Below are 24700 nucleotides of genomic sequence, written 5' to 3'. Positions count from 1 at the left end.
AGCATATTTCAGTTGTACAGTTTCACATGTCCAACCCCACACTGGTTGACCTTACAGAAGACAGGAAACTGCGAAGGCTACACTCAACAAAATTCCAGACTGCTACTTGACCCATAAAACACTGTAACTGTAACATCAAATATTTTCGCACAGCCTGAGAAATTTAACTCACATACATGCACTGGGAAATATTTCTTTGGTGTCTGTTTTTGTGTGTGTAAGAAAAAGAATTGTAAGATCATACTATTTTTTCCCTTTCCACAGAAATAATTGTCTTCCTCAACTGTTACTCAGGCTTTCCACATTTCAGATGTTAATCTTGCCCTCCAATACGATGCTTGCCTGCCCAGCTAGCTCCACTCTGCCGCCCCCTTGGAGCCTGACCCTGACATCGCCACCTCTTTTGGAGCATTGGTGGGCTGCAAATGAATGATGGAAATTAAGCAAGATTAGGTTGATTTTGCTCTGCTCAAATGCATCCATACAATCACAAAAGAAATACAAAGCAGGATAAAAACAAAAAGCAGGAACAATCCAAACCAACACATGACACATGTAGCACCATGAATAAGTACAACATACACCACAATCAATTGAAATTCTTCTGTTGGATTGGGTTCCAAGACTTTCTCCCACAAAGAATTTGTTTCTATGAGTTGTCTTTCTTATGGATAGCAAGCAGGACCTAGTGTGAAGTATGTGATGCTTGGATTCAACACTGAGTACTACAATTTGTGATCTGTTCACTCAGCAATCTCAAAATTTCAGAAAGAAAAAACAAACCTTTTGAGTGTACACAAAGCTGTGGCTATGCCACACTGCAAGAGTAGTCAGGTTCCTTATGTAATTTTGCTGGATATTTTTGGAGAGTATCAAAATTAAACATTTTTGGAAAGCTTATGGTATAAAAAATCAGGAAAACAATGTTTCCACTTGCCCCGATACCTATATGGCCGCCATCTTGGATTTTTCCAAAATGGCTGCAATATATAACAGGTTTTCTTAAATATATTAGCTTTTAAATAACCTAAAAACTTGATTTTGACAGCAAAACCACCATTGTACCAAATTTGAGTTCAATTGCTTCAAAACTGTGGAGGAGGTTCATTCCAAAAGATTTTCAAGAAAATTAACCGTTACCATGGCAACACCTTGGCGGGTACAAATGCAAAAAATGTCTCGCATAACTACACCTATAAATCATTATGCATACCACCACTTTTGAAATAAATCGCTTAAATACTGTGGAAGTAGCTCACTCCGCAAGGTTTTGGGAAAAATGTTGATTACCATGGCAATACTTTCTCCGACAAACGTAAACTAGAAATGTCGCTATGGCAACTGGTATGCCTCCGCCATAATGCATGATTCTCCTAATAGGTCTAGATAGTATATGTGGACAATGTGTGATTACATTTTCACAAAATTGGCAAAATATTAAAATGACAAGTTTGTCACAAATGCGTTGAATGTTCACCTTCCATGACCTAGGTTTAATTGGATGAATAGGAGAGCATGTATTTGGGATTTAAGGACTTTAACTTGACTTTGACCCATTCATATGTTTATGCATTGAGTAATTTTCAAGGTATGGAGAAAAAGTGCAATTTCTGTATTGAACAGTAAATTGTTACCATTTTCATCTGGACTTTGACCCCAAAATTCATAAGATAATCACTGTTAGGCAGATCATGCATAAATATGTAATACGTTTCAAGATAACTTGAGCCACTTCCGAGATATGGAGAAAAAAATTAGTTCGGCGCTTTCACTTGATCTTTGACTTTTTGACCTTTGAGGCAAAAAGAAAAGAAAAGAAAAATTTTTCAGAGAATCTCTATTAGGTTATACATGCATACACCAAGTGTAAAAAAATAATCCTGCTGGCATTGCATAAACATGAGGGAAATAGTAGTATTTTGAAGTGTAGCCCTTGACCTTTGACCCCATGAACCCTAAATTCTCTAGATAATCACTGCCAGTCATGTATAAATATGTATATACTATGTTCCATCAAAATACCTTGAACAATTTCCAAGGTTCAGAGAAAAAAGGTGAAGTTTTAATATTTTACTTGACCTTTTGACCTTTGACCTTTGACCTCATGACCAAAACTTTCACCAGAGAATCTTAATTGGGTAATACATGTATACACTAAGTTTCAAGAAAATATCTTCAGGCATTGCATAGATATGGTGAAAATAGTAAAATTTTATGTATTTGACCTTGACCTTTGACCTTTGACCTAGAGCATGTGCACCCAAAAGTTGATAGGCACAACTTCACCCCCTAATACACTTACATGCCAAGTTTCGTTAGGATACCTCAAAAGGTTTTGATAGTTACCCTGTCCACAAAATTCATTACGGACGGACGGAAGGACGGACGGACGGACAACCCGAAAACATAATGCCTCCGGCACCACTTCGTGGCGGAGGCATAAAAACATGTCCAGCACATCTACACCTCAATGTCATCATTTTGTATACCAAATTTGAGTTCAATTGCTTCAAAATTGTGGATGTAGTTCACTCCACATGATTTTCAAGGAAATACTCAGTATGCCGTTACCATGGCAACGCCTTATCAGGTACAAACTAAAACTGCGTGCTGCATAACTACACCTATAGATCATTATACATGCTAAATTTGAAATAAATTGCTCTAAGACTGTGGAAGTAGTTCACTCAAAAAAGTTTTGGGAATATTTTGGTTACCATGGCAATGCTTTCTCCATCAAACACACAAAAAACATGTCTTGCACATCTACACCTCAATGTCATCATATACCCCAAATTTCATCGTAATTGCACCAAAACTATAGGAGTTCGCGACATAAGATTTGCAATGGACCTTCAACTGCATGACGGCCTGACCACACGCTGATTCCTACATACCCCCTTATACACTTCATGAATGCAGGGGGATATAAAGGGTTACTCAAGAACAGAGAACTGGGGAAAAACCATGAGAAAATGTATTGGCAAATGAAGGGTGTACACTGAGTTGAGAACAAAAGGGTAATAATAACTGTTCTGCAAAAGAAAAGGGTTCACACAGAGCTGGGAATAAAAGGGCTATAGAAAATGTATTGTCAAGTGAAAGGGTCTACACAGAGCTGGGAATTTGAGAGTTATGGAAACTGTCCTACCAAATGAAAGGAACTACACTGAGCTGGGAATAAAACGGTTATAGAAACTGTCCTGCCAAATGAAAGGGTCTACCAAGTAGCTGGGAATAAAAGGGTTATAGAAACTGTCCTGCCATATGAAAGGGTCTACACTGAGCTGGGAATAAAAGGGTTATAGAAACTGTCCTGCCAAATGAAAGGGTCTACACTGAGCAGGAAATAAAAGAGCTATAGAAACTGTCCTGCCAAATGAAAGGGTTTACAATGAGCTGGGAATAAAAGGGTTATAAAAATTGTCCTATCAAATGAAAGGGTCTACACTGAGCTGAGAATAAAAGGGTTATAGAAAATGTCCTTTCAGATGAAAGGGTGAACAAAGTAGCTGGGAATAAAAGGGTTATAGAAAAGGTCCTGCAAAATGTAAGGGTCTACCAAGTAGCTGGGAATGAAAGGGATAAAGAAACTCTCCTGCCAAATGAAAGGGTCTACACTGAGCTGGGAATAAAAGGGTTATAAAACTGTCCTGCCAAATGAAAGGGTGTACAAAGTAGATGGGAATAAAAGGGGTATAGAAACTGTAATATGAAATGAAAGGGTTACAAAGTAGCTGAGATTAAAAGGGTTATAGAAACTGTCCTGCCAAATGAAAGGGTCTACACTGAGCTGGGAATAAAAGGTTTATAGAAACTGTCCTGCCAAATGAAAGGGCTTACACTGAGCTGGGAATAAAAGGGTTATAGAAACTGTCCTAGCAAATGAAAGGGTGTACAAAGTAGCTGTGATTAAACGGGTTATAGAAACTGTCCTGCCAAATTAAAGGCTCTACACTGAGCTGGGAATAAAAGGGTTATAGAAATTGTCCTACCAAATGAAAGGGTCTGCACTGAGCTGGGAACAAAAGGGTTATAAAAAGTGTCCTGCCAAATGAAAGGGTCTACACTGAGCTGAGAATAAAAGGGTTATAGAAACTGTCCTGCCAAATGAAAGGGTCTACACTGAGCTTGAAAGAAAAGGGTTATAGAAACTGTCCTGCCAAATGAAAGGGTCTACACTGAGCTGAGAATAAAAGGGTTATAGAAACTGTCCTGCCAAATGAAAGGGTCTACAAAGTAGCTGGGAATTAAAGGGTTATAGAAAGTGTCATGCCAAATGAAAGGGTCTACCAAGTAGCTGGGAATAAAAGGGATAAAGAAACTGACCTGCCAAATGAAAGGGTCTACACTGAGCTGGAAATAAAAGGGTTAAAAAACTGTTATGCCAAATGAAAGGGTCTACACTGAGCTGAGAATAAAAGGGTTATAGAAACTGTCCTGCCAAATCAAAGGGTCTACACTGAGCTGGGAATAAACGGGTTATAGAAACTGTCCTGCCAAATGAAAGGGTCTACACTGAGCTGGGAATAAAGGATTGTCCTACCAAATGAAAGGGTCTACACTGAGCTGGAAATAAAAGGGTTAAAAAACTGTTATGCCAAATGAAAGGGTCTACACTTAGCTGGGAATAAAAGGGTTATAGAAACTGTCCTGGCAAATAAAAGGGTGTACAAAGTAGCTGGGAATAAAAGGGGTATAGAAACTGTAATATGAAATGAAAGGGTTACAAAGTAGCTGAGATTAAAAGGGTTATAGAAACTGTCCTGCCAAATGAAAGGGTCTACACTGAGCTGGGAATAAAAGGTTTATAGAAACTGTCCTGCCAAATGAAAGGGCTTACACTAAGCTGGGAATAAAAGGGTTATAGAAACTGTCCTAGCAAATGAAAGGGTGTACAAAGTAGCTGTGATTAAACGGGTTATAGAAACTGTCCTGCCAAATTAAAGGCTCTACACTGATCTGGGAATAAAAGGGTTATAGAAACTGTCCTGGCAAATAAAAGGGTGTACAAAGTAGCTGGGAATAAAAGGGGTATAGAAACTGTAATATGAAATGAAAGGGTTACAAAGTAGCTGAGATTAAAAGGGTTATAGAAACTGTCCTGCCAAATGAAAGGGTCTACACTGAGCTGGGAATAAAAGGTTTATAGAAACTGTCCTGCCAAATGAAAGGGCTTACACTGAGCTGGGAATAAAAGGGTTATAGAAACTGTCCTAGCAAATGAAAGGGTGTACAAAGTAGCTGTGATTAAACGGGTTATAGAAACTGTCCTGCCAAATTAAAGGCTCTACACTGATCTGGGAATAAAAGGGTTATAGAAATTGTCCTACCAAATGACAGGGTCTGCACTGAGCTGGGAACAAAAGGGTTACAAAAAGTGTCCTGCCAAATGAAAGGGTCTACAATGAGCTGAGAATAAAAGGGTTATAGAAACTGTCCTGCCAAATGAAAGGGTCTACACTGAGCTTGGAAGAAAAGGGTTATAGAAACTGTCCTGCCAAATGAAAGGGTCTACAAAGTAGCTGGGAATAAAAGGGTTATAGAAAGTGTCATGCCAAATGAAAGGGTCTACCAAGTAGCTGGGAATAAAAGGGATAAAGAAACTGTCCTGCCAAATGAAAGGGTCTACACTGAGCTGAGAATAAAAGGGTTATAGAAACTGTCCTGCCAAATCAAAGGGTCTACACTGAGCTGGGAATAAACAGGTTATAGAAACTGTCCTGCTAAATGAAAGGGTCTACACTGAGCTGGGAATAAAAGAGTTATAAAACTTTCCTGCCAAATGAAAGGGTCTACACTGAGCTGGGAATAAAAGGGTTATAGAAACTGTCCTCCCAAATGAAAGGGTCTACACTGAGCTGGGAATAAAAGGGTTATAAAACTGTCCTGCCAAATGAAAGGGTGTACAAAGTAGATGGGAATAAAAGGGTTAAGGAAGTGTCCTGCCAAATGAAAGGGTCTACACTGAGCTGGGAATAAAAGGGTTATAGAAACTGTCCTGCGAAATGAAAGGGTCTACACTGAGCTGGGAATAAAGGATTGTCCTGCCAAATGAAAGGGTCTACACTGAGCTGGAAATAAAAGGGTTAAAAAACTGTTATGCCAAATGAAAGGGTCTACACTGAGCTGGGAATAAAAGGTTTATAGAAACTGTCCTGCCAAATGAAAGGGCCTACACTGAGCTGGGAATAAAAGGGTTATAGAAACTGTCCTAGCAAATGAAAGGGTGTACAAAGTAGCTGTGATTAAACGGGTTATAGAAACTGTCCTGCCAAATTAAAGGCTCTACACTGAGCTGGGAATAAAAGGGTTATAGAAATTGTCCTACCAAATGAAAGGGTCTGCACTGAGCTGGGAACAAAAGGGTTATAAAAAGTGTCCTGCCAAATGAAAGGGTCTACACTGAGCTGAGAATAAAAGGGTTATAGAAACTGTCCTGCCAAATGAAAGGGTCTACACTGAGCTTGAAAGAAAAGGGTTATAGAAACTGTCCTGCCAAATGAAAGGGTCTACACTGAGCTGAGAATAAAAGGGTTATAGAAACTGTCCTGCCAAATGAAAGGGTCTACAAAGTAGCTGGGAATAAAAGGGTTATAGAAAGTGTCATGCCAAATGAAAGGGTCTACCAAGTAGCTGGGAATAAAAGGGATAAAGAAACTGTCCTGCCAAATGAAAGGGTCTACACTGAGCTGGAAATAAAAGGGTTAAAAAACTGTTATGCCAAATGAAAGGGTCTAAACTGAGCTGAGAATAAAAGGGTTATAGAAACTGTCCTGCCAAATAAAAGGGTGTACAAAGTAGCTGGGAATAAAAGGGGTATAGAAACTGTAATACGAAATGAAAGGGTTACAAAGTAGCTGAGATTAAAAGGGTTATATAAACTGTCCTGCCAAATGAAAGGGTCTACACTGAGCTGAAAATAAAAGGGTTAAAAAACTGTTATGCCAAATGAAAGGGTCTACACTGAGCTGGGAATAAAAGGGTTATAGAAACTGTCCTGGCAAATAAAAGGGTGTACAAAGTAGCTGGGAATAAAAGGGGTATAGAAACTGTAATACGAAATGAAAGGGTTACAAAGTAGCTGAGATTAAAAGGGTTATATAAACTGTCCTGCCAAATGAAAGGGTCTACACTGAGCTGGGAATAAAAGGTTTATAGAAACTGTCCTGCCAAATGAAAGGGCTTACACTGAGCTGGGAATAAAAGGGTTATAGAAACTGTCCTAGCAAATGTGTACAAAGTAGCTGTGATTAAACGGGTTATAGAAACTGTCCTGCCAAATTAAAGGCTCTAACACTGATCTGGGAATAAAAGGGTTATAGAAATTGTCCTACCAAATGACAGGGTCTGCACTGAGCTGGGAACAAAAGGGTTACAAAAAGTGTCCTGCCAAATGAAAGGGTCTACACTGAGCTTGGAAGAAAAGAGTTATAGAAACTGTCCTGCCAAATGAAAGGGTCTACAAAGTAGCTGGGAATAAAAGGGTTATAGAAAGTGTCATGCCAAATGAAAGAGTCTACCAAGTAGCTGGGAATAAAAGGGATAAAGAAACTGTCCTGCCAAACGAAAGGGTCTACACTGAGCTGAGAATAAAAGGGTTATAGAAACTGTCCTGCCAAATCAAAGGGTCTACACTGAGCTGGGAATAAACGGGTTATAGAAACTGTCCTGCTAAATGAAAGGGTCTACACTGAGCTGGGAATAAAAGAGTTATAAAACTTTCCTGCCAAATGAAAGGGTCTACACTGAGCTGGGAATAAAAGGGTTATAGAAACTGTCCTCCCAAATGAAAGGGTCTACTCTGAGCTGGGAATAAAAGGGTTATAGAAATTGTCCTGCGAAATGAAACGGTCCGGAAAGTAGACGGGAATAAAAGGGTTATAGAAACTGTCCTACAAAATGAAAGGGCCTACAAAGCAGCTGGGAATAGAAGGGTTAGAGAAACTGTCATGCCAAGTGTAAGGGTCTTTCCAGAACTTGGAATAAAAGGGTTATAGAAACTGACCTGCCAAATGAAAGGGACACTGAGCTGGGAATAAAAGGGTTATAGAAACTGTCCTGGCAAATGAAAGGGTTTACACAGACCTGGGAATAAAAGGGTTATAGAAACTGACCTTCCAAATGAAAGGGTTTACACAGAGCTGGGAATAAAAGGGTTGTAGAAAATGTGTTGACAAATGAAAGAATATACACTGAGTTGAGAATAGAAGGGTTATAAAAACTGTCCTGCCAAATATTTGCATGATGCATATCGTCGCTGGGGTGACAAGACCTTGTATCTGAAATTTTGGTGAAAATGTCTTTTTTGGATTAATGGTCAGATAATTTGTTTAGTGATGTCCTGTCCTAAACCTAACTGTCTTACCCCAAAAATGAAGCCACCACAGCATGTCAAAAGAAAGGCTCTCCCATTCGCTATAGTGCTTTAGCCACCATGTTTTTTGACTCTCCTGAACATTTGACATTTTGTAGATATGAGGTCTTGTCGCCCCAGCGACGATATCTATATTCACATGCATGTATACAGTCAGCTCTGTGTTAAGTCGATCTTGATGGGACTGACGAGGGATAAGCAACAACTCAGCCAATTTGCATGCAGCGTGTGCAGAATACAACAAGTGTAAGGCTATGAATGTGAATTGAAACAGCCAGTTCAACATATGTGTCATTTACTTACGTGGAGGTCACTGTATAAAAAAAGGGTAAGTATAGAGTGTTGAACTGGCTGACACTCCTTGAATGAATTCTGCACACCAGCATACAAAATATACTCACCGAACATCTCCTGCTTGCCTAGCACCTTAGACCAGTAGTCACAGAGCACTGTGTGGATTGCACCTGTTGCAGATAGTATTAAAATGCAAGTAAATAGTAAAAAGAAATAAACATTGCACTTAGCTCCACGACCCTGTTGGAAATATCCTTGTATAATATCTGTGTTCACAAAATTTGTATGACATCATGTAAAACGTAAGATACTGTCTTGGACATGTAACATGTAATCTACAGTTGTATCATCTAACAATAAGGCCTCAATTGACACCACACAATGCCTCATGTGAGCTAATTCACTTGGCTGTTCCGTGAGTTTGCACATTTGGAAGAAATATCAACTTTGTTTTATTGAGTAACAAAAGTTTCACCTGTGACAGGATCTTCGTCAATGCCATTCCATGGGGCAAAGTATCGTGAAAAGAAGTCATAGGGTGTTCCATCTTCGTTGACCTCCCCGTTGGCCTTCACCGTGACGATGACCCCTTTGACCTCTCCAGTGTTGTGGTGTCCCATAAACTTACTGATGTCTGGTGCAAGACCCTCTAATGAGGCTCTACAGAAAAAGAAAAGATGTACTCTCTTTCAATTGTTTATGCCAAACCTCCTGCTAATCAAATCAATTAATGATTTAACAAATGAAACAACTAGGTCTGATTGGATGAATGGCTTTTTTGTCTAAGAGTGTTGTTTTGGGGAAATTTGAAGATTATTACTTGACCTTTGGCCCTAAGTTCATGCATTAAGGAATTTATCAGATACGGAGACAAAGTGTTATTTCAGTATTAAAACGTAAAATTTTAGCATTATCACCTGACCTTGACCTTGACCTTTGACCATTGACCAAAAAATCCCTAAGATAATCACTGCCAGTCAGTACATGCATAAGTTCCACAAGAATACCTTGAACCCTTTCCGATAAAAAAGAAAGAAAGTGGAATTTAACATTTTCATTTGACCTTTGAACTCATGACCCAAAACTTTATCTAGAGAAACTGAACTGGGTAATACATGCAAATGAAATATCTTCTGGCATTGCACAGATATGGGGGAAATAGTTAAATTTTGAGAATTTGACCTTGACCTTGAGCATGTGTACCCAAAAGTTGATAGGCACAACTTCGTCCACTCACTCATATACATGCTACAATTTGTAAGTTTCATTAGGATACCTCAAATGTTTTTTAGTTACGCTGTCCACAATACTGATTATGGACGGAAGGACAGACAGATTGACAAACGGACAGATGGAAGGATGGATGGACGAAACCGAAAGACGTAACGCCTCCAGCCACACTTTGTGATGGAGGCATAATAATGCATTCAACCCCTTATTCTTAGTCTTCAATTGGTATCATCAACTGTACTTGAATCTGACTGTAGGGGAGTGGTGGGGGGGGGGGGGAAGAGAAGTAGATATCACTGCACAGTAATGAGGATTCACGAGAGAGAAGAAAAGCAAAAATTCATAGTGGCTGACGTCTACCTGTCACATTATTTTGCTATCATCCTGTATGTGACAGAAACAATTTGACATATTCTCTGCAACTGCATCTAATTAACGTTGTCATTATACACATGTACCTACTGTTTTGTAATAGAATGGAATACTAGCGTGTATGTGTATTTTGCTGAGATGGCTCAAGAAAACTTTTTGTTAATCTTTATGAATGGTGACACTGTTGTCAGACACTTCAGTGATTTGATTATGATTTGGTTTGCTTTAATAATAATAAAGTACAAAATGCGCCATATCTATCATTACTGATAGTATTGGCACATAGAGAGCCTGTAAGATTCAACACAAGCTGTGTACACATAAACAACTACATTGTAATAGTACAGCCCTTCAAATCCAATCCTTATATCATAATCATTTATGTTTTTCATTTGCTTTCTATGCACTGCACATGGGTGCACATTTTTCCAGATCTACAGTATGTTTCTCTTTGACATTTGAGGATGAACTAGTGGTATCCCAGTATTTCATTAAGAGAAGGGGAAAGGCACAAAATGGTGCTTGTCTATCTGCACTAATCATTCCTATACTAACAACAGGTAAGGAAACAAAGCCAGCGAATGTCAGTGATATGTAAAACACAACCATGCAGATTAAGATTTTTAGGAAGATATCTTCTTTCTTTTTATTTTTCATACATATTGTAAAATACATGGATTTTAACAGCTGATAAGCGTACCTTCCACCCTCATCTGGAAGTCTTAAGACGAGTTCTACATTAGCACCCGGGGCACGCTGAATGTCGGCTGGTTTGATATCACCAAGGCACTCCTAATCGATACACGTTAAATAAATATCAAATGTGAGCAGAAACTGAAAGCTGTAATCTTAATCTTAACCTCATAATTTTATGCAATTTAAAGCAAGGTCTGAAAGCCAAGGCATGTTGATGGCAAAGCAGATGAATGGTACAACACCATAATCCAAATACTTTCAAAATGTGGTAGTTGTTTGTGAGTAAATGTAAGTTAATGGATGAAACAAGCTGCATCTTTTGTGGAGAATTAGAAGAAATGTTATTTGATGAAGACAAGAAAGAATGAAAAAACAAACAAACAACAGGATGAGAGTTTATGAAACTGAAAGAGCAAGGTAAGACTTTTAGTATGATTAAAGAATACTGGTATGCTTTCAATCTCCCTTCTCCTAAACTATGTTCAATGCATTCAGTCGAGAAAAGTAGTGCTGACTTGTTATTCAAGAAACTGGATTACGGCAATTCTGATCTGTTTGATGCAAAATTAGGAAAACATGTGTATGATACATAGCCCACATAATCAATTTTGTCTTGGTACTTTTCAGCTAAAATAGACATTTCATTTTTTGTGCAATCACTGCAATGAAATTGCATCTAAATATGCATGTGTGCAACACCTTGTATTCCACCATCTACCTAAGCACCTGTGATAATACATCTACGACTCATGGTACCAAATTAAATATGATAATCTTTATTTGCTCTCTCTTCACTCAGCACAGCTAATCACAGGAGTTTGCCACCGTATACTGCATTCAACCGTTAAAACATATTAACACTAACATGTGTGTCTATGACCTCCCTTATCACGAGTCTAACGACATATTACCATTAACCCAAGTTGAGGACGAGTCTCAAGTGTACTCAGGCAAGGGTCTATGGGAAATGTATGTTGTAGCAAAGTCAGCCCATCCTCAACAGGTTAAAAAAACTATAAAAAAAACAAACAAAAACAGCCTTGCGTGTCTTGAGCATCATTATGTTCCCTTGTTGCTTTCAAAAGAGGCAACCTACTTGAGCTTTTAGTGTATTATTATGCTTTTATTTGTAGAGGCAGTCTTTCATAGAAATACATGTGCTTCACAAGGAAATAGTCAGTGTCAGTATGCACCAGTACCAAAGAGTGTGCATGAAAAACACAGCTGGTGATAGTCTGGACACACAAACTGGGTAGCCGGTGGGCAGAGGTATATTCTATGGTCTGTGAAGGTTCACCTGCTCGTGAGATCCCTTAGTCTTATCTGTAATTTCTTGGTCCCGGGTGAATACTGGATTTCTTGGACTGGCAGGTCATTTGTGACTTCCTTGGAATTTAAAACAAAACGTAGGCAGGCAGATGGTGAAAAAAAAAATCTATGAAGCATGATATCATACTGTACAGCATAACTAGCGTACATATTGTAGAATATAGTTTGGCAGACAAGATGAAAGCAATCTGGAAAACATTGACTACAATACAACTGGACATGGGGGCGTCTACACACAATGACAGAAAATACTAAGCACAGGCATGAAAAAAAAAATGTGTATTAATCATACATTATTACTAAGGAAGCATTTCAGAGCTTCCTCAGCCACCATCTAACACAAATCTTAAGGCACATATACACACATTCACAGAGCACCATGTACAGCACTGGAAATCATAAATTTTCATGTACATTTCTTTCAGACAAATGGCATTATCTAACACAAGATGAAACAATGCATTCTACTTTGCCTGGCTAGAACAGTGAATTTCCTCTAAAAATATCCAGAGTAAAAGCATCTATCACATTAAACAAAAAAGAAAGACCAACAACAAACAAACAAAACAACAAAAAAGAAACATAACAAAAGATAAATGGGGATGCTTTCCAGGCAAAACAAAAGAGTACAATACCTTTATAGGGCTAAAAAATGAAAAAAAAAAAGGGAACAAATATATTCTACAATAAAACCTAAACAAAGTAACATTCCCTTCTTCATCACTAAAAAATCAGGATAACTGATAAAAAAACCCAAACGTAATCATATGCACAATAGTGTATTTTGAAACACTTTAAAATGAGATCATCAATCACAGCTTTAACCCTTTATGTGCTGAAGCATTTAGCTTAACTTGTCAAACTTTTCACCTGCAGTCAGCACTTTCCCTTAAAGGGATCGTATAGTTTTGGTTGAGACTTAACTTCAGGTTTTCAGCATTTTTGGTGAGATAGTGAGAAACCTCTCATGAAATATGAATATGAAAGAGCATGTAATTCCAAGAGGGATTCAATGTTTATTTGATGAAAATTGGTTTTGAAATGGCCGAGATATCCAAAACAGGGCGATCCTAATAAAGTGTGGGACCCACATTTTATTACGATCGTTTTGTTTTACTTTGTTTTTGGATGTTTCAGCTATTCCAAACTCCATTGTTATAACAAAACCCTTTGAATTCCTCTTAAAATGGTATGCTCTATACTACTTCATAAGTGCTTTCTTGGTATCTCGCAAAAAAGTTAAAGCCCAATTTTCATCTCCACCAATACTGTACTATCCCTTTAACTTAACCAGGCTGTAAAGTTATCAAGCCCACTCAAATCTCATTTCAACAGGAAGGTCATGGTGTCAAAATCAGGATTAGAGGGAAATATGTGATTTCTGTCAAATTCACAATTAGATTCCAGACATTTGTGCCAATTGGCAAACACAGCACAATAAAAGTTAAAGGGATGGTATGGTTTTGGCTGAAATGGTGGATTCAGATTTCAACCATTTTCGAGGTAATAAGAAAACCACTTATGAAATATCAAAGAGCACACAATTCTAAGTAGAATTCACAGTTGTTGTTTTTTTAATGAAAATCAGGCTTAGAAAATGCAAAGTAAAACAATGGTGGGTCCCACCTTATATTAGGACACCTTTGTTTTAGGATATCTCAGCCATTTCAAAATTAATTTTCATGAAAAACAAACTTTGAATTCTCCTCTTAGAATTGTATGCTCCCTAGTATTTCATAAGAGGTTTTCATTATCTCACAAAAAGTTCGAAACTTGAAACCCCATCTCATATAAAACTATACCATCCATCTTATTACCATTAAGTACTTTTCTTTTACTGATTACAATCTGCTTTATAAGAGGCAGCTACTGGCTTTCAAGGAGATATAAAGGAACCAGAAACACAGCAATTTATTTACCTTAATAAGACCATCTAGTCCCTCTGGAATCTGTGTATAATAAGACAAGGAGAAAAAAACTGGTGTGGCAATTCAAAGAACAATTTTATACGCAAAAGAAAGAAGTTTCTCAATGCTGAACAATATCAGTCACCATTTTATCATTTAAAATAAACTCGCATGTCAACAAATAGAAGTCATTTCAGAAGAGTTTAAAACCCATCTCAGTTTAATGGAAAATTAACCCAAATATATGTGTGGGTTGAATGAATGCAGCAATATTAGAACACATCAGTAAAAGTTGGAGGAAAATCAAACAATCTGTTCAAAAGTTGTGTGAATTTTTAAAGTTTTAGTGCTGTCATGGCTGGATGAGAAGACTACAACAGTTTGTACATCACTGCAGGACAAAAGAAATATAAGTAGAATTCAAATATTTTCATATTTCTGGCAAAATCACAGAGTGCTCAACTTATACCTCTTTCAGAGAGCAGGGAGAACAATTTTACCCTTATCCTGTGTCAATAACAATTTGAGGGAATGCACACTTTTCATTAAATATGAAATTTTGTAGAATTTTCTTCATATTTTCTATGTATCATGGCACATACATGACATTACAAACTGTAGTAACCTTCTCATCCAGCCATGGCTGTATAGAAACTTTAAAAATTCATCACTTTTGAAAGGATTGTCTGATTTTCCTCAAATTTCCCTGATGTGGTATATTGCTGCATTCACAATCCACACATATTTGGATAAACTTGTCCTTCAACATACTATTCACTGTTCTTTGAAGAATTGAAAACTATCATATCATCCATCTGGGGACCGTTTCAAGAAAGTTGTCAGCCCTGACAAGTTGTCAGTCTCTGACAATTACCATAGTAACAGTCAGTGACCAAAGTTTCTCAGCCAATCAAAACCAAGGATTTTACTGAAATTGTCAGAGACTGCCAACTTGTCAGCACTGACTAAATTGATGAAACACCCCCCAGGCTTCAAACTACAAGATTGCAAGAGAGGCATAAGGACAGAAGGTAAATCTAAAGACTACAAGTTAAATTCTCACATAAACATTGGCAAAAATATCATACATGTCATCATGCTATAAAATTATTTCAAATCTCTCAAGACATCTACAGCCAGATGTGTACATGGAAGACATAATATCCAGTAAATGTTAATTATATTCCACATACTAAGAATCTTGCTATAGGATTGGTCAAGAGCTGATCACGTGATAAAGCATATTTCTGCCCATCACATCACCCGAGAAGAAAAGTTTGTTACACTCTATGGTGTTAGTCATTTTTGTTTTGTTGATCTCTTAGTTCACACAGTCCTAATGCCTGATATTACTTACAGTCTTGAGTACGCGTGAAATAAAAGTGCGTTGCACTGTGGTCTATCATAGTGATAGACCACAGTGCAACACACTTTTAGAGTCAGTGAGACAATATGATGCTGTCGCGGTGCATGGTAATTACAAATTTGTTGTAATCGCCAGCCTACGTCTAAGTTGACTTGTACGTTACCATACTGTGCGTGTACGTAGTCTAGTTGCTTTGCTCATGTTTCAGAAATGTTCAGCGTTTTTAGCAACAGCATGATTGGTAAGTGAACGTAGCCTATGCCCTAAGGATACCTATACCTACCAAGGATAGGTCTAGACTCTCTGATTCTCACTAGACCTAACGTTAGATCTGCAGTTTTAGTGTTTTATGTACTTAGGAGTCTAGTCTAACTAGATCTAGCTGTGTTGTTTGCCACCCCCTCCCATCTTGTTCCCGACAGTGAAAATGATTTCAGATGTGGAATTCAATGGGAATATAGATGTGGAATATAAAGCAATTAAATAATCAACTTTTGGTTTCAGGCAATGAGACAGACTATCACTTCCTCGGCGATCTTAATGTGTACGCTATCTTTCCTCAGCTGCGCTTCGGAAAGATAGCTACACTCAGATCGCCTCGGAAGTGACAGTTTGTCCCATCATCTTCACCAACGTTGATTATATGCTTAACATACCTCAGTAGTGCAGGGGTTAACAGGAAGGTCAAGTGCTATCAGTTTTCCATCTCTCTTGGCTTTCAGCTGACCACTCAATGTGTTAAACTTCAGCTCCGTGTTGTTGTTTCCTACAGGGATGAGATGCAGACATATATGTTCAACATTCATGAACATTACTGTTAAATTAACTGTGCATCCTGATCTTATCTTTTCAGAACAATTTTACAGAGGAAAAATACCTCTTTAATGTCATATGAAAAATTCAATTACAGTCAGCTCTTTTGGCATACCACACGGTGTCTAGTAATTGATAGTTGGGGATGCAATTTGCATTTACCGTTTCATCGAATAATTCATCTACTTTCATGGTATCATCCTTTTCATGCATTATTTGATAGCGTAAAATCTTAAGAGCAAGGTATGCCATGCGGTCTTGTTTTGATACAAGAGGTGTCTACACACAACAAAAGAAATGATAAAATGCAATGAAAAGATACCTAATACTAGTATATATTGAACTTGTCAAGCACACATTCATGACAACTGTCCTTATGTCTCTGTATACAACAACAACAGCAAACAAACAAAGACAAAGAAATTAACATTGGAAAAATAAGTATCTCCTGACTCCCAAAGAATCAAACTGCAGTAAAAGTGAACTGTCTCTTCAAAGGGCCTTTTAGACTTTTATGTAATATTTGCTTCAAATTTTGCAGGTCTTAAATCTGCACAAAGTTTACCAGGTAAAGCTATGCTTTTACAGGTGTAGAGTACCTATCAGTTCATCTGGCCTATAAACCCAATTTCAGGAGGTGAACTTTTCACTGTTAGGAAGGAAAAGCTGGAAGGAGCTTGCAATGCACTCAGGACATGTGAGGAGGTTGCTTAGTGCCAGCTGGGTTGGCAAGATTAAAAGAATACCAGGTATCCCTTAGGTTCATGACACACACATGGTTACTGACCTAAAGCTCTGAAGATGACTGTTGCAGTTGCCATGGTTGCATGACCACAGAGATTGACTTCATTTATTGGGGTGAACCACCGGAGGTTGAACTCTTGGGCTGTATGAACAAGGACACACAGAAGGGGGAAAAAGGTGGGTGCAATAACTGAAGCAAGAGGTACTCATGACAAGCAATTGTGACTCATACTGTATGTCCATCTACAATAAGCAAATAAATAGGCCATAATTTAGCTCGAAAAGTTAATGAATCAAGTGAGAGCTATCAACAGATTCAAAATGAGCTTTCTGTCAACATGTTACCCTTAGGGGACTGACTGACATAAATGGGAAACATATTTTGTTTTCCAAGAGAAGGCAAATAATCTTATAGGATATTCATTGTAATTTCAGTCCCCTTCAGCTTTTTGAAGCAATGGTTTCACACTTCATCACTACTGGGGAAGATGTTATGAATAGGAAAGGATGAGATAGGATGAGTTTCCTTTACATTATAGTTAATCATTCACAACTGGATGTTTGTAAGGGACTCGTCCGTATTTCATCATTTCTCAGATATGGGAGTTCCATGGTTAATGATAGTTGACACTTGTTAAGTAGAGAGCTGAATTTGTTGAAAAAGGAGGGGAAAGATACGAAAGGGGGGGGTGAGGAGCTAGAGGAGAGGGATGAGAAAGAGGAAGTGAAGGAGGAGGAAGGAGAGGCAGAAGAGTGGGAGTTGGATTAGGAGGAGGAGGAGTAGGAAGAGGAGATGGAGGAAAAGGGAGAGGGGTGTGTCTTTTATCCTGCTGCAAATTCACTTGCTCACATTGGGTGCATTCAAAAAAGGATATTTAGTTCAGTTCATTACACCTTTGGTCCAAAAGATTTGTATGTCATTGAATACTGTCTGCACACACAAAAACACATACCATTTTTCATCTATTCAAATATGCGCAGTTGATGCTTTTACCTCTACACATGATGGAAATGGACATGAAGTGTGCTTCCTTCAGTGATAAAGTAGCACTAAGTATTTCCTGTAATGCACTAGATACTTGTAGACACATGAAGTCATATCCAAGAAGAAAACTTTGTGTATCACACACATATACACACACACAGACACACACAGACAGACACACACACACACACACACATATACATCCACGACATTTGTCCTTGAAGGTTTGCCTGGTAAAGGGCTCTGGCCCTGATGACTTACTGTCCACCCTCCAAATCCCTGGATATTTCAGGAACAATTATATTGTAGACTGAATATAGTATCCCAACATTGTTTTGACTCAGAAAGTACCATCTACATGTCATATTGCTGAGTTTAACCAGAAGCATTGTTTTCTCAAGTGTGATGTACATCTTTCTCTGACAAATTCAAAGGTCAAGTCCTTTACTTGTTATCTTTAGACACACTCACTTCGACTGCTGTTTGTCAAAGGGTGTGCAACAGGATATTTATTAACCATCTGGCTTGCTACACACTCTACAGTTTTTGAAGACTCATGGTGATCGAAAGCAGAACTACAACATATTTGATCTGAATGACAAAATATAGATTTAAAATGGGAGTGTAGATGCTACTTCATCATGGAATAATATTATCAAGGTTAAAAGCATTAATGATAGTGACTTTATCAGCATTCATGAAAACAATTTTCTTCAGAATGTTTGTCTGCAAGGATAGACCACAAATTTTATTACTCTCATGTTTGTACTCTCTGATAATAACACCTGAATATCAATGTCAGGATCATTGAATATATTAGGAATATTCTCTCTCTCTCTCTCTCTCTCTCTCTCTCTCTCTCTCTCTATCTATCTATCTATCTATCTATCTGTCCATCTGTCTGTCTGTCTCTCTCTCTCTATAAAAAAATAGCTGCTCATCATCAACCATAACATAATGCATAACATATTGCAGTATAGAAAAGTTGAATCTAAAAAAACATTCATAACAATATTAATTCACAGACTTGGGATTAAAGATAAGTTTGTAAGGTGGCATATACATGTATGTATGCATCACATGCTATTGATGTTAATTGCACATAGATCTGATGTATTAAACTCCACACCTCCCTTTAGTACTGTAAAAGCTCTTATTTTCACAAATGAGGTCACAGTCATTTTTACAAGATGTTATTTTGCAATTTCACGCAGAGGCTATCTTAGCTGCATGCCACTTTATCATACATGTCAATATTTTCATGTGTTGTTAAATTCACAGCCCAACAGTGATTTGCAATGCCTCGCAAAAATAATAGAGCTTTTACAGTAGAAAACAAATAAATTACATAATGTCAGCAACTCCAGGCTATGTGAACAAAAGAAAATAAAGTGTAAGAAAATTACTGTTGCAGCTCACATTTTTTAAAGTGTGGTAACAATCTTCCACTTCAAATCATGTGTTATTTCATGTATGATTGTAGTTAGGAATTAAGGCCATATGTGAAATCAGTATGTTGGTAAGCTTTAATAATTAGAGTATGAATTGTTATTCATATAATCTACTTTGAACTCTTACAAGGATATACATTTTGTTTACATTGATAATGTAATCAAGTTTACCACTTTGAAGAGTTTCAGCAGAATTTGCTGGATGAACATATGCAGTTTCCGAAAGATTCATTTCCATGGCGATCTTCAGTTTGACATCATCTGAAAAATCCTTTGGTGCATCAATCAAGGGGAAGCAAGAAAGAAAAAGAGATTTGGTAGCATGTCAGTGGCATATTTAGCATAATTTACTCCATAGAGTATCTTAACATTCTCAGCTTTATGGTTCAATAAAGAATGCAAATATGTGCAATGCATTATTGTTTTCTATCAATTTTAAAAATCTTTTTAAAATCTTAAAACTGGTGTCTGATTGGTTGTGAAATACCAAATTAGAGAAGAGTTCTACAATTTTGTAGTGCAAAATGGGTTGTTTAAATAAGAGTGCTCAGTGTAAGTTAACCATTAATCAATGCAAAACAAACAGCCAACTTCCACGAGGTTACTTTACACTTCATTACAATTATGAAACCGCCTGTAGACTGTTAGAAGGCTTAATTACTGAGCACCTGGTACACGAGTGTAATGTCAATGGCGTGGTTTACACTTGAACTATTTCTATAGACTAAGCCTCTGTATATTGATTAGTGCTTTGTCTGGCACACCATTTCTGCATTTCATGCCACTCCTAGCGACTACATGCTTCACCTACCACTCCAACACCACTTCCTGAACGTTACTAAAAAGGGATCACACTATTAACCACTTCTGTGCCATTGGGTCAAATGTGCACTACTTTCACACACACATACGGACAGGAGATAAATGTGGCAGGTAGAGGGTTAAGTATTGAGCAGGACAGGTAATATGTGACCTTGCACCACAAAACCATTATTTTTCACCCAATTTCAGTCAAATTTTTAACCTTGAACTCGTAAGATTTTACTCTTTCTTATCAGACTAACTCATATTTGGACTGGATTTCCCCTTTAAATAAAAATCCATGTCTGACGGCTTTTTGTTGGTTTTGTGGTGCAGGGTCACAGATTATCTGTCCCGCTCAATACTTAACCCTCTGCCTGCCACATTTATCTCCTTTATAGGCAGATTCTACAAGAGCAGACTCTAAGCTTTAAAATGATGTATAACTCAATTCTAGTGGACCCTCCTAACCTATCAAAATATTCTAAAGAAAGCACACACTCTGGAAAAGTGTGAACTAAGAAAAGAGGCTCTGAAGTGCAGGGTCTATATTCAAGCACTTAATCTTAATACTGAAGCCATGCTACCTGTGCAATGAATGTGACAAAAAAAAAACCAACAAGATATGAACCTCTGTAGCAACAACAGATTTTAAAAAGCTGAAATCTAACATGCTCTATTACCACATTCTGTCCATATTAATGTCAACTTTCAAAGCAGTAGCATTATACTTTCAAAAGTTATTACAGCACTCTCCGCGTAATCGGGTATCGCTTAAACGGGTACTCCGTTTAATTGGGTAGTAATGTAAAAATCAGTTCCAATGCACGTTAAAATTACCTGATAATCGGGTTGCCTCTCTGCATAAATGGGTAAATAATTTCTTCTAGTCTAATTTCTATCCACATTTTATCGCAAATATAAGACTTTAATAAAACAAGAATGTCAAATTTTCCTCGGCTAATTGCAGTCTCTGCTTAATTTGCAAAGAAGACCGATCATTTGGGGAGTGATTAAACATGAAATCGGAATAAGAGTCATGTATCATACAGTACCGACTTGCCACACGTAAACGAACATTGCACATGTAGCTGGCACTCACAATTGAATAGACAGACGGGAGTTGAACACACTTGCGCTCCTCCCTTGCTCCGCAACAGCATTCACAATACGGAAGTTTGCAAAGAAATTCAGGCCATGCACCAGCTAAATAATTTTGTTTTTCCCCAGTCACTTCTTGAAAAGTAACCCGACGTTCTACGTGACTAGTGCACGCAAATAGACGTGTTCCTTTTGGAAAAAGTCTATGTGGTAGCGAGCAGTCTCTAGTCAAACGACAAAGTTTTCTGAAGACATATTTGTCCATAACAGAGTGTAAATCATTGCTCATGACTGATCAATTGTACGGTTTGTATAATGGACCGTGCAAGCACGCATGTTAAGCATGTGATTACAGTGTAGGTGTTTGGTGCAGTGTACAATGCATGTACATACACATTGTGTGTGTCAATATTATAAATGAGACGTGTTCTTCTGTTAATCGGGTACTCCGCTTAATCGGGCAAGAAACGCTCTGCCCTAGCCCACCCGATTATGCGGAGAGTACTGTATTAGAGCTGAAAGTGAAGAGTTCGCAAAGGATTTTCAAGAAATGAAAAGGGGCCTCTAAGACATATCTGACACTACTCTACTAAAAAAAAAAAATACATATATATATATATATATATATATACATTGTATATATATATATATATATATATATATATAAAATATATGGATGGTTGTAGAAAAACTGCTGAAAACCCACTTTCCCATTCATTTCATATACATTGTATATATACATATATATAATATATATAATTATATATATATATATATATATATATATGTTGATAAGGTAGTCCACGTGTTGGCAAGATAAAAAGATAAGTAACAAAGCTGCAACAAAGTTCATGCTGTATTCACCAACGGTTTATTTCTTCACACAAATTTTCGAGCGTCTCGCCGCCCTTTCTCAAGTATTGATACATGTATGTATATATATATATATATATATATATATATCTTGTTTCAATATATATCTAATATATGGATGGTTGTAGAAAAACTGCTGGAAACTCACTTTCTCATTTATTTCATGATCCCAAACTCAAGAATAATGTAGAAGAATAGCTCTTTCAGAAAATATGGAAAACTCAAAATTGACTTGGTTGACCCGTTTCATCTTTTTTTTTTTTTTGAGTCTTCACATAAAATCAAGGAGTGTGACTTTTTGTTGATTTTGTGATGCATGGTCACATGTTAAGTTAATTAGGCACTATCTACTAAAATGTTGGTATCATCTTAATTTGTGTAACAGCCACATTAAAAACATTTTGATCTTGCAATTTGAGAGCACTACACAACTGTGTAGACACTAATAACGTTATAGCTCTTCTTTTATGCAATATGAATTCAAAAGAAACAAAATGTGATACCTGTGTAATACCAACCTCCCTTAATTTTGCCTTCGAGGGAAAAAAATACTTGTTGCGTGCATTTAAACATCATGAATATAGATGTATACTATAAAAATGTGCATTTAGACCCTCTAAATGTTCTACACAATCATATAGAAAAAGAAGTGAAGAGTAAAATCAAACATACAACCAAGTGCCCCTTCAAACCACGGATAATACCATTCACTTAATGGCATACTGGTCATATAGCAATTAGTACTGACAATTAATTGGAAAAAGAAAGTGGTTAAAGGGGTGGTACAATTTTATTCACAATCAAAGAAACCGAAGGGCAATAAATGTACACATATGACAAGTACAGTGTAACTGTAAAGTAATACTAAAAGTTAAAACACTGACAGATCGAGCAGAGTCAGGCAGAGATTGTTCATTGTATGCACGTTCAAATGCAAATCAGATTGTTCCATGAACTCCTCATGTGGCATGATGACAGTGACTTGACATCAGTTGCCACCATTAATTAAGCCTCCATGTACATTTAAATCCGTCTTTTAAGTAAATGACGACAGACAGCAAACAAAAAGCCAATAGCCGTGACGGTGGCTGCTTGCAGCGAGACACGGGCATTGGGCTACGCCGTTATCGCTGGGGGCGACGTACAGCTTTACCTACCTCAGCTGCGCTGGGCACAGGACAAACTGCTGCAGGGTTTCCAGTGAATGGTGCTCTTGCAAATGCGTCCACAGTGTACAGAGGTACCGTTTTACCTGCCATTTTTGTATAAAAGAGAAAATCTACAGCTCTCAAGGCAAACGAAAACGCGAAATGCTGGAAGTATCAGAATAGCGACGCGGATCGGATCACTTGCCGTAGTTCTACCACTAGCGTTACATGCACTGGGATGTGTGTACAATTGCAATAAGCAGTGACAACAGCAGCACGTGCACTTTGCTTTCACCTGGATCATCACACGTCTGCTGTTTGTGGGCAAGTGAGGGCAGCACAGCACTTTGATAGAAAGGCGAAGGAGAGGAGCAGAGCCGTATCTGTAAAAGTGGAAATTTTCGCGGTGTTCACATTTTCGCGCATTTCGCGCAACCAGAAACTAGCGCGAAAATAAAAGCACGCCAATATTTTTGCTTGCCATATGTGCCTGTGCGTGATGTCTTGATTCCGCGGAATTAAAAACACGCGAAACTCTTCCGACCCGGCCAAGCGCGAAAAATTAGTCACGCGAAAATATTCACTTTTACAGTATACGGTTCTCAAGAGGAGGATGGGAGGGAAACGGGAGAAGGGACGATCGTTATGCAATAAACGATGGGAGTGGGGGGTGAGGGAAGGATCGAGGAGGAGGGAGAGAAGGAGGAAGAAAAACGGAGGGGGGTGAGGGGAAGAATTAAGAGGTAATTAAAGGAGGATGGGAGAAGGATGAGGAGGAAAGAAAGGATGGTGAGGTATGACGAGGGAGGGGATGAGAATTATTAGAAAGGAGGAGGAGGAACTAGTCGGAGGAATGAAATGGAGCTAGGAGGGGGGGGGGGGGAGGGAACACTCAAATTTGAAAGTAAGAGGAGGTGCATGGAGGAGCCAGGGAAACTGAGAAGAGGACAGAAGAGCAGATGATTCAATTCAATTCAATTCAAAGGTTTTATTTTCACTTCTTTCAACAGAATGTACAAAAAATATAGATTCGACATATGTACGTGTGAAGGAATGATACATAGATAGCAAAGGATAGCATTTGTCAATAATCATTACAAATTTAGGCATTTTTCATACAGACATATTTATACATTCTGCAAAAAAAAAAAAGTGGAGGTACCCACTCAAAAGACTATGCTTGTACAACGTGGGCACCTCACAGGAAGAAAAA

General features: G+C 37.9%; 1 protein-coding gene across 1 annotated transcript; it reads right to left on the bottom strand.

The window, feature by feature from the left end:
* Positions 1 to 306: 306 nt before the first annotated feature.
* Positions 307 to 23664, bottom strand: LOC139738692 (phenazine biosynthesis-like domain-containing protein). The gene is made up of 9 exons (XM_071649324.1): positions 23497 to 23664; positions 19736 to 19835; positions 17172 to 17270; positions 16228 to 16337; positions 14218 to 14247; positions 10974 to 11065; positions 9147 to 9331; positions 8779 to 8841; positions 307 to 419 (listed from the first exon to the last, which is right to left on the bottom strand). The coding sequence occupies exons 1-9, from the start codon at positions 23596 to 23598 to the stop codon at positions 307 to 309; spliced, it is 894 nt and encodes a 297-aa protein (XP_071505425.1). The 5' UTR covers positions 23599 to 23664.
* Between the last annotated feature and the right edge of the window lie 1036 nt (positions 23665 to 24700).

The sequence above is a fragment of the Diadema antillarum genome, unplaced genomic scaffold (assembly GCF_040938485.1).
Source record: "Diadema antillarum isolate AM-2024a unplaced genomic scaffold, OU_Dant_1.0 seq00000764_RagTag, whole genome shotgun sequence".
Lineage (NCBI taxonomy): Eukaryota > Metazoa > Echinodermata > Echinoidea > Diadematoida > Diadematidae > Diadema > Diadema antillarum.
The sequence above is the reverse complement of the archived record's forward strand: the minus strand, read 5'-3'. Positions and strand labels throughout refer to the sequence as shown.